This window comes from Aythya fuligula, chromosome 1, assembly GCF_009819795.1.
Source record: "Aythya fuligula isolate bAytFul2 chromosome 1, bAytFul2.pri, whole genome shotgun sequence".
Taxonomy (NCBI): Eukaryota; Metazoa; Chordata; class Aves; order Anseriformes; family Anatidae; genus Aythya; species Aythya fuligula.
Window position 1 is genome coordinate 77,259,820 of NC_045559.1, and position 18,207 is coordinate 77,278,026.

Here is an 18,207-nt window from a genome sequence, read left to right on the forward strand (position 1 = left end):
TTTTTCCTCAGTCAAGAGAGCTTTCCCACTGAAACTGGAAAGTACAGTCTCACCAGTTTTGACTGGGACAGAAAAATCTCCTAACAGCTCCCCATAGTGAATAGTTTTCTTATTTTTCTTAATAACATAGCCTGTGGTGTGTCTGAATTAGCAGTCCCATATCCAAACATTCCTGTTCTTTATTTTGTCCCTGGTGTCGGACGTAGTTGGTAAGAAACTCAACAGTGACTCAGTTGCAGTTTCATACCCAGGCTTGCCTTGTCTGGGTGAGAATGGAGTAATAAGCACACTGTAGGCCCCTTTTCTATCCTTCCTACACTATAAGCAGGATTCAAGAGGCAGCTGGTGCATGTAGCAGCAACTGTAGCATTGCCAGAAGATATTCCTCAAATTAGAACTTCCCCTGGAGAATCTCTGGCCATTTGAAGACCAGTCTGTGCTGTGGTAGACGGGCAAGCTCCAAGTCTTTCAAATGAGATTCTATTGCTGACCATAGGTGACATAAAAAATTTTCAAACCAGTGTTTACTTAGGTGATCAGAGGGATCAGATAATGTGAAAAAAAAACATCTTTGGTTAAGGATTCATACTGATATTAGTCTGGATATTGTAGCCGAGGAGAATCTGATTGCGTATATCCAACTGCTTAGTGCTGTTTCTGGCTTGTCTGAAACACATTTCCTTTCCTTGTCACAACTCCCAGGTGCTACTGCTGAGCAAATAGTAACATCACTGCCAGAAGTATTTGAAAAGAATAAAAAAACTGATTTGGACAATCCGTGTGCTGTTGCCATTGATGGAGACACAACTGTGAGTAGGGTTAGGGCTGAGGTCATAACAAGGTTAAAAGAAATTTGCCCAGGAATTCTCTCCTGTCACATTTCACACTGAATTGCTCCTGGTTTTCAGCAGATGCTACAGACAATACACTGTGCTCCATTAAATACTGGGAATCATTTAGCTACATTTATAAGCTACATTGAAAATTCACTCCAGAATTACTGTACTTGAAAGGTTACATGGAAAGGGCTAGGATATTACATCACATAAGCACTAGATGCTATATTTAAATGTGCAACATAAAAAGCATGGAACAAAAGCAGGATTGAACAGAGCCCTGACTGTTTACAAGTGAGGGTGATATTGCTGTGCTTATTCAAGAGCATGATGACCTCACCTGATGACAATGAAGATGCCACTTAGTGAGGATCCTGGTACCGCGGTAGGGGTCACCGTTCAGATAAACATATTCTTTACAACACTGTGGGCTTTTTTAACCCCTCTTGGGTGGTCTTGTACAAGCAAGAGGATTGAAAGTAATCACAAGATTGGCTGGTTAAGCTATTTTGCCTACTTTTTATCTTCACCTGTGCCCATCCTCTTCTACTTATTTGGGAGCATGTAACAATCTTGAACACCCAGCTGAGCAGCATGCAAGCATTTACAGGATCAAATGCAAAATGTGCTTAAGACAGACTTTGGAAATCCAGCACAATTTGGCAAACTTAAAAGACAGTTGCCTTTCAAATGGGTTGTGGAGGAGGCCTTGGTAAATTTGAATGGTATGATTAGCATACCGGCTGTTTTTAAAACTGCTCAAGAAGAAGCTGTGTTAAAATCCATTTCCGCAAGACGCACGCATTTTCTTTTGGACAGGCTCCACTAGCTCTGTTTCTTAAATCAATTTTTCTGGCACTGAGATTCTTCTTGGAAGAATGTATGACACCAGCTCAGTTTCCTAACCAAAACTTGACAGAATGTGTACAGCACAGCATAATGGCATCTCTATGGTTTCCTAAAAGTTATAGTACAGAAACCTAGGAAGTGAATTTGACCATTCCAGGTCACATCTGCTGAAAGGCGAGTGAGACAACAGAAGATGCCAGGTTAGTCTGGCCAGCACAATGTTCAAACACTGGTGAGGGCCACTGATAAAAGGTTTGCCAAAATGGGAGTTGCCAAGGTCTTAGAGGAGTTTCAGGGATGTGTTGAAGTCTTACTAGATTTAAAGGATGATCCTTGGCAAACTCCCTCTGATGCTTCTCAGCATTTCTAGAGCCAGCAGTTGTTCCATCTGCTGCTGAAGCCGACTTTGAAGAATCCTTGCAAAGAGCAGCACACTAACTTTAACACTATACAAGAAGGAAAAAACATAGCTTTTCAGAAGTGACCTAGATGTTTGCCAGGAGCTTGACACACTCTCAGGTAAGGCTGTCTCCTTGTCTCTAAACACTTCAGTGTATTTCCAAAGCTGTGCCAATATAAACTGTGGGTTGAAAATAAAAATTCAGCAAACAGTATCTATCGAAAGCTTGTCTAAGGCATTAACTGTTCATCTGTGGAGATCTGACATGCAGTAACAGTGAGAAAGACTACCAAGAACTAACCTCATGAACCAAGTTGCTGCTGGGGGTTAAAAAAAAAGAAAAGGCTCTGAAATTCAGACAGATACACCCTGACAGCAGCTAAAAATATGTATTAATTTAGAAATATATCAAACAATATATTTGTGAAAATGTTGAACACAAACAAGCTCTGAAAAAGCCAAGGAGGGTCCACACAGACACAAACAGAGGTGTTTAGTTTCAACATATAAGCTTCAGTTTCTGACACTACAAGGGATTTGCCAGCGTGTTTTCCGAGCCAGGCCACTGCACTATTGTATAAGCTTTATTCTAATTACTGTAGGCTCTATAAAGGTTCCTTTATCATTTAGTATTATAAATAATTGTGCTTCTAGGCTGGAGTTCAAAGCTCAGTATAGCATTCGCACAACACCACAGGCGGGTCAGGTGACCTTTCTCCAATTCTCCTCTCTCTGGTGCTGAGGACAGACAAAGTGGTATGTCTGTCATACGCCATTACCATTAGAACAGATTCTTGTTCTTTTATTACAACTGAACTCTGCCGGATTTCTCAGCAGGAATGCTAAGTGAAATCAATGTCTTGGATTTCCAGGCTGAGCTTGGAGGTCACAGCCACTCTATCATTTCTCAGCATTATCCTTTCTCTTTCTCTCGCTCTCTCTCTGAGCTTCCAACTGGCACACAGCAGATTGAAAACAGCATGCATCACAGGGCTCATGCTGCACAATTTTACAGCCTTTTGGAGCCCCCTTCCTTTCCTTGTGGCCCACTCTTTTTTTTTTTGCTATTTGCAAATAAGTTATGTTTGTGTCCTACAGGACTGCAAGCCAAAGGCACTGGAACACCTACAAATATGAAAAAGCAATAAAACACAAGGGCTGATCTTGACAGCTGCCAGTAAGACGGTTGTGCTTGATGTTACCAGTAGATATGGCAGGCCTTGTAATTCCACAATTGCCACAAAATAAACACTGCGCCCCCTTAGATCTCACCAGACATTCTACTTGTGCACAAAGATCCAAAATCAACATAGGGCTTTTAAGTGTAGTGGATCTAGCAAGCCACTAGCCACACACAAGCTCCCCTTGTAAAACACACAAAAATCTCTTGTTAACCATAGACACAACGTTTGTGGGGGAAAAAAAAAAAGTATCATCAGGCACTGCATGGCTTTGTGATCCTAGCTCTACAGTACACAAAAGAAGAAGCCAAGCCAAGGGTAAACTTTGAGAAGCCAGAAAGTCTTTACTGAGGAGAGAAGGCAGAAAACACAGACCTAAAGCTTGATTCATTAACACAACAACCACTGGTTCCACACCATCTATTTTATCCTTTGGACATGTATCTCACTGAGTTGACAATGGTATTATTTATTCGTCTGATTATTTTTAATGTGTGCTGCTTTACTGTTACAGTAAAAAACAAGGCACCATTGTCAATTCAAGGAATCTTTTCCAACACAATAAAGGACATGGACAGCATGCTAGAGGACACTAACAAACAGAAAGAGCACATTTTTATCAAGCTCTTGCTGTCACCCAAATGGGACTGCTGCTTCTCCACATTCCTTAACTGAATTCTGCCTAGCTGGTTTGCAATAACTAAAAAGTGCCATTCAGTTTTGACTGGTTAATTTTGCTCGGCTGTGGCTTATGCTGAGCATATCTTCTTCCACTGGACATACTGTGTCTTTTTCTTTCTCTAACTGGTCATGCACTGGCAGCATTACACAGATGTGACTGCAAGCTGCTACCTTGACCTCTTCAATGAGTGCAGACCTAATTGCCCAGCTATGGCCAAGACTACTCATCAGACCTTTTATGAACAGATCCCAGCGTGGTCTACAACACAACACAACACAACACAACACAACACAACACACATTGCTTTGGAGACTGGTTCCTCCATAAACTCTCAGTGGGCCCCAGGATGCCTCACTGCTTTCCAGATTGCTAATCTGACCACGATTTAGTGCCCTGAAAGGAAATGACAGTTGTGGGCTGGCACAGGAGGGCTGTCACCTCCACCCACTACCCTTTACTGAAGATGGAGGAAAAAACAGTATTATAGCTAGGGCACTGCAAAGGAACCCACCAAGAATACAATCATTTCACAGAGGTATCATGAAAACAAAGCTGCCTAAAACTGAGAGGCACACAGACAACAAAAAAAAACATACATGCAAGTATCAACATTGTCAGGATTGCTGTGCCGCCAGGCCTGGTACAGTACCTTGCTTTTGGGTGGAGGGCTGTTTGTGCTCTTGTCTGTGTGGATGCTGGTAGGCGATACAGCAGCACCAAGGTTACCCTGCGGTATGCCAGGTATCTTGCCTCCCGGAGACACTTGCATTGCAGCAAGTTGGGCAGCATACAACTGCTGTAAAAATAAACAAACGAAGAAAACACACACGAGGAAAAGAGACAAGAGGAGGGGGGAAAAAAAAGGAAAAAAAAAAAAAAAAAAGAAACCATCAATAAATAACTCTCCAAAAACTTCTCCTACTGTAGATCATATATTGTCTTTCTGATGGATATTTTTTATTTAGCACACTGGCATATTTCAAGACAAAAACTGTCATCTCAACTTTTGTGATTCATTCCTCAGGGGACAAATGACAGACATCACCATGAGAAATGTCCTACCTTCCATGTATGTCCAGGGATTCAAAACAAGTAACAAAAGCTAATCTTCATGTCTTGCCCGAGCTACTGGGCAATCTTTCCTTTCCTGAGAGGCCTCAGCTACTACAGCATCTCCAACAAAATGCATTGAGCACTTGGAAATTCACATAACGTTTGATATCAGTCTCTGTGCTACCATTTTACATTTCCTCATCTTGCTTGTCTTCTCTTTGTCTTGTTTGCACAGGCTGTAAGGTGTTTGGGGCAGGGAACATCAAAATTTTCCTTAGCACTTATTGTGGGAGTCCACTCTCAGTTGCGTCCTGGAGCACCAATACAGCCAATATAAATATATAAATTTTGGTGGGGATGTGCTACCCATTAACAACTAGAAGTTCCAGTCAAGACTAAGATCTTGTTTTGTGATAGAAAACAGATACACAGTGGGAATGTTTTTTCCCTTCAAACCAGCAAGGCACTTTAAACACATATTTGATTATTAGCATGTGAATACTTCTAATTACAGTCATCTCTTTAAAGTTAAGCACTATAGTAAGAGTTTAGTGGATAGAGGTCAGAAGCAGAGAGAAAATAGGCAAACTGTCAGTGCCTGGAAGCTGCACTGACCTCTGAATAAAAAGCAGAGAAAATAAATATGGTGGGCAGCAATTGTTGTTGCTTTGTGAATAGCGAGGAATTCAAGTGAAGCCAAATAGAAGTCAGATGCCTGGGAGAGCAGGTAATGTAATAACAAAGACTTTCATTCCTTGGTCACAGCCTCAGTTTCAAAGACTCATGCTATGTATTATTTGTACTGTGCAGTACATGTGTAATGTGTAACACTGCACAATGGTGCTCTGTGCCTGCAGGTGCCAACAGAGTGTCTAAGATGCAACATGACAAGGGATAACATGCAGAAACATGGAAGTTGATGTGAAAAAACACGGGACCTTCAATATGACTAGTCTAAGAAGGTCTTGTAAGTGTTACTTAGTTGTTTTGCTGTTATTTTTTAATTAATTATATATGCTGATAAAAGAACGAAGGTCAGACTGGAGGGCACAATGGAATGCTAACTAAACCCAGCAAACTTGAAAGAGTAAAATGAGGATTCAGTACAATCAAACTTACAGAAAATATTCCACATATTACTGTGCAAAACATAGAGAAACACTGCTACTGAGATTGATAGTATGTAAGCCTTGTAGCAAAGACTTAACTTGATCAAATGAAGATTTACTGTTCTGAGTGTGGGACAACTCAGGGGTGAAGAAATGAGTAAGGGTGTACATCATCCCAACCCTGGACATTGTTCCATGGTTTCCTGCACAAACTCTTCCCTTCACTGGTAAACAATCCTAGCCCTTTCACATAATTAAAAGCATCCAATTTCTGCTGCTATAAGTGTAATCAGGCACCAGGTCCTTATTTCTTTTTCATTCTTTCTATTCTTTTCAGAATTCCTATTCTTTTCAGTTTTGAATCCTTTTAATTTCTCTTTTTCTACTTTGATCGCTGCTTGTTCCTTATTTTTCTGTACTTCTTAATCACCATTTATCCATCCCTTTCTGTTTAGTCTCACTGTCCTTCCCTATCATCCATTCATCTATTCTCTCTCTGCCTTTTCCTCAGATTTATTTATTCATTTATTCCATGTGTTACCCCCAGACAGTCATAGCCAAATAGATGCAAATCAACTACAGATAAAAGTCATCAAAAACAATCCAGTCACAAATCAGTCACAGATTCAAATGAATGTATTTATCAGTTGAAGTTCATATCCATTTATTCTTTCAAAAGAAGACTAAGTCCATCAGGGAGAAAAGAACAAGGGTTTGTGTGAACCAGAGATGATCTGCAGCAGGCAGTTCAAGAAAAACCAAACCAGCATTATGTATGAATTAATATATAAGAAGGGCAACAGTTGTTTAAAAAATAGGATACATGGCTAGAGAACACCACAACATACTTGGACTCTGGTCATGATAGAGTGGATCAAGTTTTGCCTTTCTTTTGCTCCCTATTCAAGAAACAACAAAACAAATTGAGGGAACTAGGGAAAAAAAGACAAAAAAAAGCAGAAAGGCCATTGTGCAGGAAAGGTTCAAGCTTGTTGAGAATCTATAAATTAGGTATAAGCAAACAGAAGTAAAGGTAAAAAACAATAAAAGTCAGTTTGGACACTAAGTAGTCCTGAACCAACTGGAGATCACTGACAGGCCCACATAGGGACTGGCTTGTAGATGACAGAGACTCCCAGAAATGTCTGTAAGCCTTTGGGGAAGAATTTTCAAACAGAATCCCTACCTTGAAAAACTAGGGAAATCTCTACCTCAAACAGCTCTGAGCCTTCAGTTTAGGTCCAAAGAATGAATCACAAGCACAAGTTACACAAAATACATTCACAACATGGTGTCCAAGAATCGTTACCATCTAACATGCATCCAGTGGTTAATGAGAAACGTGCTGGAAGGAATCATTCCTCCTTACAGTATTATCATCAACCAGCTTTTTGACAACATATGCAAACAAGACGATGACTCAATAAGCATGGGGAAATATTTTCCCCATGCAACAGCCCAGGAGAAAGCCATATCTTTAGGTGGTATGTGGAATATATGGATTTTCAAATCATGCCATTTTCTCAGTTCAGGGAATATACCGCAAGACAGATTTCTTACAAGAGAGTTGAGTGGAGTAATCTGGAAAGAGGTGGAAGAAAACCTATAAAGACTTCATTCTTGATTTGTACAAACTTAGTCCTCCTGCTATCAGGTTCAACATCTCACCTCTATTTAATTGATTTGGCAAATTTAAAGCAAACATTAAATGAAATCTTATAAGAGGTCCCTTGTGAGAATGCCCTCTTAAAAAATCCCTTCCTACAATACAGACCAGGTATTCTACTGAAAAGCAACGTCGGGCCTAGCTCAAAGGTGAAAAACATCTATCGCATGGAATTGCAAAGGTCCGATTTCTACTTAACCAACAGAATTGCTTCTATATTCCCAACCATTTAAAAAATGGACAGAAACATACAACATGCAGTGCATTTCTTAGACTGTCAATATTTTCGAGCTTTGACATTATTGAACTTGTCTGTTCATATTTAGCTGTTTTAGGACATGATGACCTTCAGCTTATATGCAAGGAAAGGGCAACGGTGTGACCAAGTGCTGCGAATCAAGAGGCTAAATGACAACAATCTATGCATTCATTTCACAGACAAAACAAACTCAAACAAAAGAACATTTCTACCTCTGCTTCACTGGTAGAATTTCAACAGAGTGTAGGAATCAGTCTCTCTTTAAATGCCTAACCGTCATCTAAAACGTAACCTTATATTTTTCACAGTAATGAAACCAAGATCACAAAAAGTGAAATGAAAATGAAGTTATTGCATATCACTGCTGTAATACACTATTCTTGAGCCTCTTAGTATGTACACCAAACACAGACTCCTCAAGCCACTTATACAACCTACAGCCAACCTAAAGACCCATTCTGAAATGCTAGAAATCAAGGACGTCATTTTCCTGCACTACAATTTGGACAATCAATCTATAGGCTCTGGACTCATTTAATGTGACTAAGGCATTTAGTTGAAGTCAGTGTTGGCTGAAACCAGTGAAGCATTACTACTAGACAACTTTTTTTTTTCCTATATGTAACAAATAAAATAAGGATATTATTCTGCTTTTAATAAGATAGGTAATATGTCTTCAAGAAGGCAGAACTAGGCTTCTGAAAAAGCAATTAAAAAGTAATATCTATTGTTTGTTTATAACTACATAACTATGTTTCAGCTCTCCTGCCCATGTGCAATATTGCATGCCTTGTTAATGTTTTCTCGTTAACCTCTTATGAAAATCTGTATGGAAGCAAAATCATCAGAACAGAAGCACAATACGATACTTTAAAACGAGCAAGAGGTAAAGTTATTTTTATAATATTGCCCCTCTGTTCTTAAGCTATTAAACAAAAATCCCCACTTCTTCCTAGGTCACTACCAAAACCATTTATAATTCTTCCAATATATTAAACAGAAATATTCAGCTGAACTCTCCAAATGGACTAGCTCTAACAGCTCTTGGCCTGATGACTTTGTAGTACATCAATAGTAAAGCCTTAAGGTTAGACCAGCTTTGAAAACTTTCCCCTTGGGCATTGTTGTTACATGTTAACAATGCTCATTACTGATTTGAGGATATACTAAAAATGAATTCTTGTGCTATTAATACAGAAAATGAGAATGAGATTTAATAGCAATTTTAAAAAGGGTTGAACAAAGTGTTAGCAATTACATAGGCAGAGATAGTTGATTCAAGCACCTATAGACATTTGCTTTACTGCATTATCTCTTATTAAAATATTTTTATTAGTGAACACTAGAGATTAAGAGCTGTTCTAAAAAAAAACACAACACAACAAAAAAAAAAAAAAAAAAAAGAGAGAGAGAGAGAGGTTGTATTGGAAACTGAATCAGTTACTGCAATGAGTTTGTTTCTGATATAAACTAATTCTTCAGTGGACTTAACACAGTAATGAATTTCCAAAACACTGTGCTTAAATGTTTGAACTGTTGACTGATTCAACACTTCAATTTCTGTGTCATTCTGAGACCCATCATTAAAAATACACACATGAATGGGCCTGTTCTGACTTCACAGCTTTGATAGCTTTGATTTTTGCATAATCTGGGGGAAAAAATGGTATAAATTGAGATCTCTCATTCAGAATACAAATTTAATTTTCTTTACCGCAAATGCAATGCTTATATAAGGCATGCAAAGTGTTTGATTATCGCAGAAGGAATTAATTTTGGATCTGTTCTTTTTTTTTTTTTTTAATTTAAAAACTTAATAATAAATTAGAAAAAAAGAATTCACTTAAAACAAACATTTGACATGTCCTACTGTAAGACAGATTTTTAAAAGTAGTGGCAATGTAGGAAAAAAAGATAAGTACAGAAATTAGAATTAAAGATGCTGTCATCAGTGATAGGTAGCAATTCTTTATGGATATGCAAAAAAAAGTTCTTCATCTCTCTCTTCATTATATATCTAAAAGGTACACATGCCAAATGTTCATCTTTCCTGTGTCTGAGTTTCCTTCAAAGATTCCCAGTCCGACACTTCAAAGGGACACACTAATTTGTACATTCAAAACTTCAGCAAAGACTTTTAAGTGCCATTTGTTTGCACCAACTGGGAGAATTTCAGAAAAGAAAGATAATATATGAACACAAATTTAATAAGTCGCCTTAAAACCTAGCACAAAGAACCCACTGGAAACTAAATTTTACTCAGTTCATTGCTTGAGTTTGCTAGCTTTCACATTGTGTTATTTTTACATAATGTCAATATAGCTTGAGATCCTGAGATGCATCTATTTTATTTATTTTTATTTAATTTTGTTCTTTAGAATTCTGAATAGAGTTGGATAATTATTACTGTTTTACCTACTGCTTATCTTTATCACTCTCATTTCCACCCCAAAATTGCCCTAGCTGTCAGTGCTAAGGTGTGCATAAGTCCAATGAGACTCTTTCTGGCAGAGGACCTCATTTGAACTAGTGTTTCCTTTATTCACCGAGTAAAAAACAGCAAGCTGGATGAATTTGCCCCAAAGTTGTGGACCACACAGCGACTAGAGTGGATGTACTAAATGTTGAAAAGCTAAACTGTTCTTTTGTGTGGTCACAGTAACCAGCTTTTCCTTTGAAAACTTCCATCCTAGCTTTGCTCAGCATTGAGTCTAGGGGAAGATGAGATGTAAATAAGCCATGAATCAAGAAAGAACAATAAATACTTAAAAGTTAAGACTGATCAAATTAATAGATAAGTAATGTGCTCCTTTTAAGCAGAAGGTGTCGGTAACACTTGGAGGAACTGCCTAAAGAAAAGGTGGATTCTGTCTCTTGATGTTTTAGTCAAGATCAGAAGTGTTTCTGGAAGATGAACTTTAAACAAAGACTTGATTATGCCCAATAATATTCCACATCTTGTTTGGTCAGACTAGACAATCTAATAGTCTCTCTAGCCTTAGAAAATATGAGACTTCCTTAGAAAGAAACGCTAAGAAAAACAAGTTCTCATTAAAAAAACTGTAAAGCATTCACAAACAGAACAAGGCTTCATTTATACGTTTCTTGCATGCAAGTTACAAACATAGTCTTGTAACCACCATCTCTCTCATATTAGAAAAACACTACTTTTAGAATCAGTAACCACAAGTCTCCATAAAATATGATTCTGGTAGCTGATCTCCCTGGTTTCAGCCCCACAGCCCTTATTCCCTAGAATAATCTCATTGTAGTGAACAGAACCGCTCTGCCTATGCCAGGCTGAATGCACTAGTTCTTTTCTTATTTGGAACTTCCATGGTATGACCAGCTGGGGATCCTTGGCCTCCAGAAACAAGGCTGGAGTCCAGGTCACTGAAAAACTGAATGACTTCTAAGTCTGTATGTGGACTAATAAAGGCTTCTATCATCAATGCAGTATATTCAAAATAATGATTGCTTTGCTTACAACACAGTGGATAAAGCAAGAAATGTGCTACCAATTTGTGGTAGCTGAGTTTTGTTAGAAACTAATTTTGATGGGTAGGAAATCATTTTAGGTAAAGTGCAGCTAACTATTTGTTATTTATATTAGCTTTTATGGGAAAGGCAATCAATAACCATAGTATGGCACTCTAAAAATTCTAATAAATTCAGTGTTTCCTCAAAAGCATTATTTAATTCTATCAGTGGATAATGCTATTCAAATGTTAGCAAGGTCAGAATCAGCACCTGTGACATAACTGACCATTCCTGGTCACACAGGAAGTCTGTAGGAAACTCTTGACTAGAGCCCAGACCTCATGTCTCCTTTGTCCTATGCTGTAGCAAGAAGACAAACCTTTTACAGGATGCAACTGTAGGAACTTATCAATAGACACTTAGTATCAGAGGCTAATAAGATCTGTTAGTTTCTGTGATAAAAAATCATTGTGCATTTAAAATTGCCTGCTTTTTACAAATGAAGAGTTTTTAACTGGAAAACTGCCCAAGTGGCCTACATTTCCATATATACCATGTTCACACCATATGACAGTAATTGAAATAGAGTGACTATATGGAATGCATATTGGAGAGGAAACTTGATAATGTCTTCTGGAAAAAGCTTGTTGGATGAAATGTTACAGATGAATGCTGTCCCCTTCAATGGAAGCAATTAATATTGTACATACAAAAAGAAAAAAAAAAAAAGTCAACAATTTATTCCAAGTGTTAATTTGCTCTGCAGCAACAGAATATAATGTCATTCTTGATGCCAGTACTATTACTTATTCTTATGCCAACAGAGCTTCTTCTGTATGAAAAAAGGTAAAAATTTCTTTGAAGTAAGGACATACCTTTGACACTGTACTTAGTAAGGAGAATATAGTCAGATAGGCAGTGGTAATGCAGAAGACCAACAAACAACAGGGCTGTGTAACTTAAGAAGAATAGGCATTTGTTTTGTAAACTGCTGTCCCTTTATCACAAATTGACTATTCTGTAATGAAGATGAAGTGTTTGTATGAGGGTTCCACATGGAAACTTCTATCCCAGTATGGCTTTTCCAATTTAGAAGCTTGAAAACAGCAAAGTGGCACAGACATTATATATTTGTAGGAGAAAACTCACTGCTGCCTATTTGTTTACCAAAAGTATGTTTCCCGAGAGCTTATTTTTTGATTTATCCAAATTTTTGGCAACTAGCTCTGAGCACCTGACTTCAGTAAGTGTATTTTCCCATTTGAGAGAGCAAAATCCTCTGAGTGGCCATTTGACAAAATACTTATTTCATATTACATTGCTTCACTTGACTGGTATTGTATATAATCATTCATTGTTATCCATTAAGTGACTAGAGTAGTTAATAAGCAAACACTGCCAGCAGAATTACTGTAAATAAGGTTCTATATATTTCAGATTACTGAGCTATAATTAAGGCATTTCACTATTTTATACACATCTCCTTAGGTGACTCTTTCTCCAATTTTATTTATAGATTTTCTGTTTGCATTTTAAGTTGCTGTATTCAACAGGGAATTAAGTCAGGAAAACTCCGTGCCTGCTTTAGTTCTGATACTGAATTAATTACTTCAAATCTGAAAACTGTTTCTCCTGAAGTTAAGAGCAAAGCTCATGGTAGAAAGATTAAGGTCAACTACATTTCTTATTTTGAGAACATGAATTTGCTCACTTGAATGTTGGTATCTTATATCTTCATGATTATAAGATCCCTCCATGAACTGGCTCTCCTTTTCTTCAGGAATAAATTAGAGAAATAGATATTTTGCAGTACATGTAGAGCACAGCAAGCAGCCTGCTCTAGAAACTCTTGTGAGAAGCTGTCATAAAAAGTCTAAAATTCTGAAGTCCCCCTTGAGAGGTAGCAGAAAGATGATAGCCACCTACCAATAGAACCAGAGTCATACTACCTAAGTACAGTTTGGGGGAGGAGACAATAATAAATAAAACAACAGAAACAAATTGAAAAAAAATCATCTGGATATTTTTGCCAGTGCACTTCCTAAAGGTCTTCTATGGATATATTCATTTGTTAATGACAGTATCAAATATTAAGATGAGAAAAGTGTTCTTGCTAGTGTTTCACCACTAACATAAAGAATATTACTGAGCTTGGAGAACCATCCAATTGCATCTGCAGTCCGTGAAAGTACAAATTAACATTGTTCCTTGGTTATCTGATGTGTACCGGAGCTCAATGACATCCACTCAGCTCATTCAAAAACATAATTTACTTTTTGAACTGAGTTGTGTTATCTAGTGAAAGGATCTGGAAAAAGGCACAGGAGACAGCGACTGGCAAACTCTTAGTTCATCATACACAACATTTGACACAGCTTACTTTCACAGGCTCAGAAAGCCACAGCTACTCTCTTCCAGTTTGGGTAAAGATGAAAGAATGTGACATTTGTGCCTTAAAGGCAAACTGAGGACTGCATCTGAGCTGCTACCCTTGTGCCAAGCCTCCCTGAAAAGAATACATAATGGAGGAAGTACGGGTAGAAGAAGAAAATTGAAATGGAGGGACTGGTGGTGGACAGAACATTGAAGTTGCAGAAGAAAACATAGTTATTCCATGAGCTAAACTAAAACAAATTGATTCCTAGAATGGTTCTGAAGGAATATTTCCCTCTGCAATTTTCCTTACCAGGTAGTGCTAATAGGATATGACATGGCCTCCTTATTCAGCTAAAACAGTCATTTTTATTTTATTTTTTGGAAGTGAAGAAAGTAGAATAAGGTTATTATTTGGGGGGGGAAAGAATGTCAGTCCTGCAGTGCTAGCTTTCTAGCTTAAGTGTTTCTCTACCACAGAAAACTTTTAAATAAGTCCTATCAGAGTTGAATACGAATCCATTTACTTTTCATTCAATTTTTCTTCATGTCCATTGCCTTACATGCTCACCAGCAAAGAACTTCAGAAAACTGACAAGTTCTACCTTGTTTTACAGGATTCTATTGCGAAGTCATAGTATCAATATGGGCTACCAGCTCACCTTCCCACCAGCATAATATATGGCAAAAACTATGGATGGCTCCATCTCACATGTACAATTTCTCTGGCTTTAACCCACATGGATCTCTCTCTTCTTGAACATCTCTTGTCATTACTGCAGTCAAAGACTGCAGAAAAGGTCAACCAAACTTCCTAGACCTGTAGGGAAACTTAATTCCAACCAACTACATAGAAATTGGCCCAACTTTGATCTAGAACATCTTGAATCTCATTGAATCAGAGGAAATCTGATTCGTGTTTCAAACCAGAAAGGTGAGTTTTGCTCTGGTCAGACTCCTAGTGTTCTCAATAGTGAGTCCTATCCACTTTAAACAAACAGAAGAGCCTATACCCCTATTGCTATAAACTGAATAATTTATATGCTTGAAAAAAAAATCACGTTTATTCAACTGGGAAGGTACAAAAAGGGTATGTTAGAGTGTGTGGAGGAGAGGGCCCTTACTTGTAAACAAAATACATGTGGACAGCGGAGAGAGTAGAAAAGCACTGAATTAATTTCTTTATTTTGGAGTTTGCTCCGTTATATGGAAGCGCCCATTTAATGAAATTAAGTAGTAGAAACACAACTGAATAGATGCTAAATCTTTTAATTCTTTGATTTTATGATAAAAATGGGTGTGGTCTGTAGAACTCCCCCTCTAGTGGAGTCCATAAAACTCCAGAGAGACTGAAAACCTCTGTGAAGCTTTGGCAAACTTCTCAGGAAATAACATAAGAAGCTGTTTTCTGGTTCATCTCATTATTTCCATGCTTCCCGTTACTGATGTAATGGGAAGAGTGACACTTACATATTCCATTAGAACACATACAGATATTTAATTCTTAGTTTTTAGAGACTTTGTTCCCCCACAAGTGGTCCCTGAAAAAATCTAAAATCCCTTAGGATTCCATTTCTGACTTTCACTAAAATGAAAGCGCAAACACTAAAGTCCAATGACACCGCATGGTCAGACTTCAGCCCACACATGAAAACCTTTAAAACTTGCCTGGAACTCGTACCAATATGTCTCCTTTGGCACATTCTGTTCTGAAGGTTTAAGAAACTGTAGACACAATAACATGATCGAAGGTCAAAGGGAATTAAATTTTTAACTTTATTTTCCTCACATGCTGTGTATCACCCAAGCACAAGGAGAGCTTGTACGATAAACTTTGGAACTTCATCTTCAGGTCAGCAGAATATGATGCCTACTTCTAGTCTCATCAATCCATATCAGTAACAAGCGGCTGCTAAAATCTCATGTTCCCATATCAAGTGTGAGCCTTCTACTTCTTAATATCAAGCTGACCAAGGGAAACTCATACAATTCTAATTAAAGCATGCCAGAACAAAAGCTCTTGTGACCAGAGGATGTCTGTGCACCCTACCTAACAAGTGCTACAGTGACAGCTGAACAATGCAAGCTTCTCAGTATTTCTCCACCAGCACTCTTCCACCCATTCCACAAAAGCTAAGTCCCAGACTCCAGCTTACCTGAGCTACTCTATAGAAGCATCCTGTCTTTAACTACACAGCTTTTGCCCCTAATGTACATGGTGAGAATGCAGAATATCTCTCTCCCCCACTCCTGTTTTTTCAAGCAAAAAAATATGCCATTCATTGCAAAATGGCTGTAAATCTCTAACACATCTCTTATATGGTCCTACATAAGCCACACATTCTACAACCAGTGATGTGCACTACATTAACATTAGTTAACTAGTAACAATCTCTATAATCCCTTATTACACCTCACTCATCCATACTATTTATTAAAGTTGTTTTTGTTTTTTTTTTACAGCTCTTTTGAGGTGCTGGATAGTTTTTTAAAACAGACAGTGTAGACTCCTAGTGAAAATGGTGACTTGTGAATTTTCCCCTTCATGTCAATTTTTTTTGTATGAAACTTCTTATAACATAAAGGTGGATCTGCTTGTCCAGAAGCATTAAATATTGAAATTACTGTGCAAGCCTAGGAGATACTTTTCAACTGCTAATAATGTTGTCTGGGTTATAAAAAAGAGCTAACCCATATTTTAAATCGTTCATCTGAAAATTTGGATTAAGAGGGGAAAAAAGCAGTTTTCATGTTTTAGAAAGTGATATCAAAACATTAAACTATTTTCAATTCAAAACAACAGCCAAAATTGATGTAAAATCAGATTTTAAATTGCTTTTGGCTGAGTAGTTGTCTGTAAAGCAGAAGGGGTGGGAGTACCAAAGAGTTTGCAATGGAAACACCAAGACACTCTTAACTGTAGTCACACTAGCAAGAGCTGCTATCATGAAGTAATAACATTATCCAGAAATCGTTGTTCATTACCTCATTCCTAATGCCATCTCATTTCACTTGAGTTACTTGGGTCTGGTGATGGCGTTAATGAGAGAGGAGGTGTTTGAGTGGGTGTGAATTAGGGGCACTGCTAAAATTGAAGCTGTTTTAATAGTTCTGTGTTTAATATAGTCTCAAGCTCTGTAATTTTTTTTTCAGGTAAAATACTTGCATGTTCCAAGGCCGACACTGACTTTGGCAGTGTATGGATAATACCTAGACTTATTCATATTACACAGAGTACTACAGAGGGACTCGTACTTCTATTCCTTTTCCCTTTCCAACATTCTGCCCACAAGTCTAACACAGCAGGAATGCTAGTGCTTTGATTTCCTGTGTTCAGAAATATTCCTCTAGAATTTGGATATTTACAGTGACCACAGCAGAAAACATCACTGATAGCTTCTCCCCCCCCAGCTCTGTACTCCACAAGCCATGTTCACATACCGCACAGCAATCCATTACAATATGTTCCAACATCTGCCTCCTCATATGACCTATTTGATTGACCCTTTTTATGCTGCTCCAAGACTGGCTGTTCTTTACAGTGGGAAGGTGAACAGTACTCACTGCTTCTTCAGTTGGCAACTTGTAAATATCCCCATTTTGGGAAAGACTGGGGATATCAAGCGGGAGTCTTCCTCACTTGTCTCCACATTGACTCCATTCAGTGCTCTCCTTTATTGCTAGCAATGTGTCACATTTCAATCCAGAACAGGGAAAGTCTCGTTGTCCCTCCCGCCTATTGCTAGTACATTAAACACTTCTGCCAATTAAAATTTTCCATGACAATTATTAACATTACCCAGTGTTTGTGACTCCAGCGTGGGAAGCATGAATAATGTAAGAAACAGTACAGTCCTCCATTACACAGGGACACATCTTGTTTTTGCCAAAGTTAGCAACTGTAAAATATATCTCAACTTCTCCAGCCAATATCATGGCATAACACAGGCTTTGGGACAGTGATCACATTCACGTTTATTAATGGAGCATCTAAGGTAGCTTAAAAGAACTTCCCAACATTACAGGCATTAAATACTATTCTTACTCTCACCATCTATCTTTCCATCACGTATTTAACAACATTAATGTACTTCAGAACCACAGCTGATTGTCCAAAGTTATTTGGCAAGAAACAGAATGAATATGTATGAAAACATAGAGGAGCAAAGCACTGCCCAGCACCGCAAGGTATCTCCTCTTCCCAAGGATGGAAAACTCAATTGACAGGCAGAAGCTACATGTATTTGGTGGTTGAAAAGTTGCCTGCACTGACTCCAACCCAGTGTCTTTCACAAATTCTAACCACTACAGAAATATTA

The 18,207-nt window shown here is 38.1% G+C and overlaps 1 protein-coding gene across 7 annotated transcripts in view; it reads right to left on the reverse strand.

Moving 5' to 3' along the window:
- Positions 1-18,207, reverse strand: part of SOX5 (SRY-box transcription factor 5) — a 289,165-nt gene that overhangs the window by 50,231 nt on the left and 220,727 nt on the right. For all 7 annotated transcript variants that reach the window (XM_032204884.1, XM_032204875.1, XM_032204867.1 and 4 more), the window contains exon 9: positions 4,598-4,744. In XM_032204884.1, the coding sequence (XP_032060775.1) occupies positions 4,598-4,744 (147 nt within the window). The remainder of the gene's footprint in view (positions 1-4,597; positions 4,745-18,207) is intronic.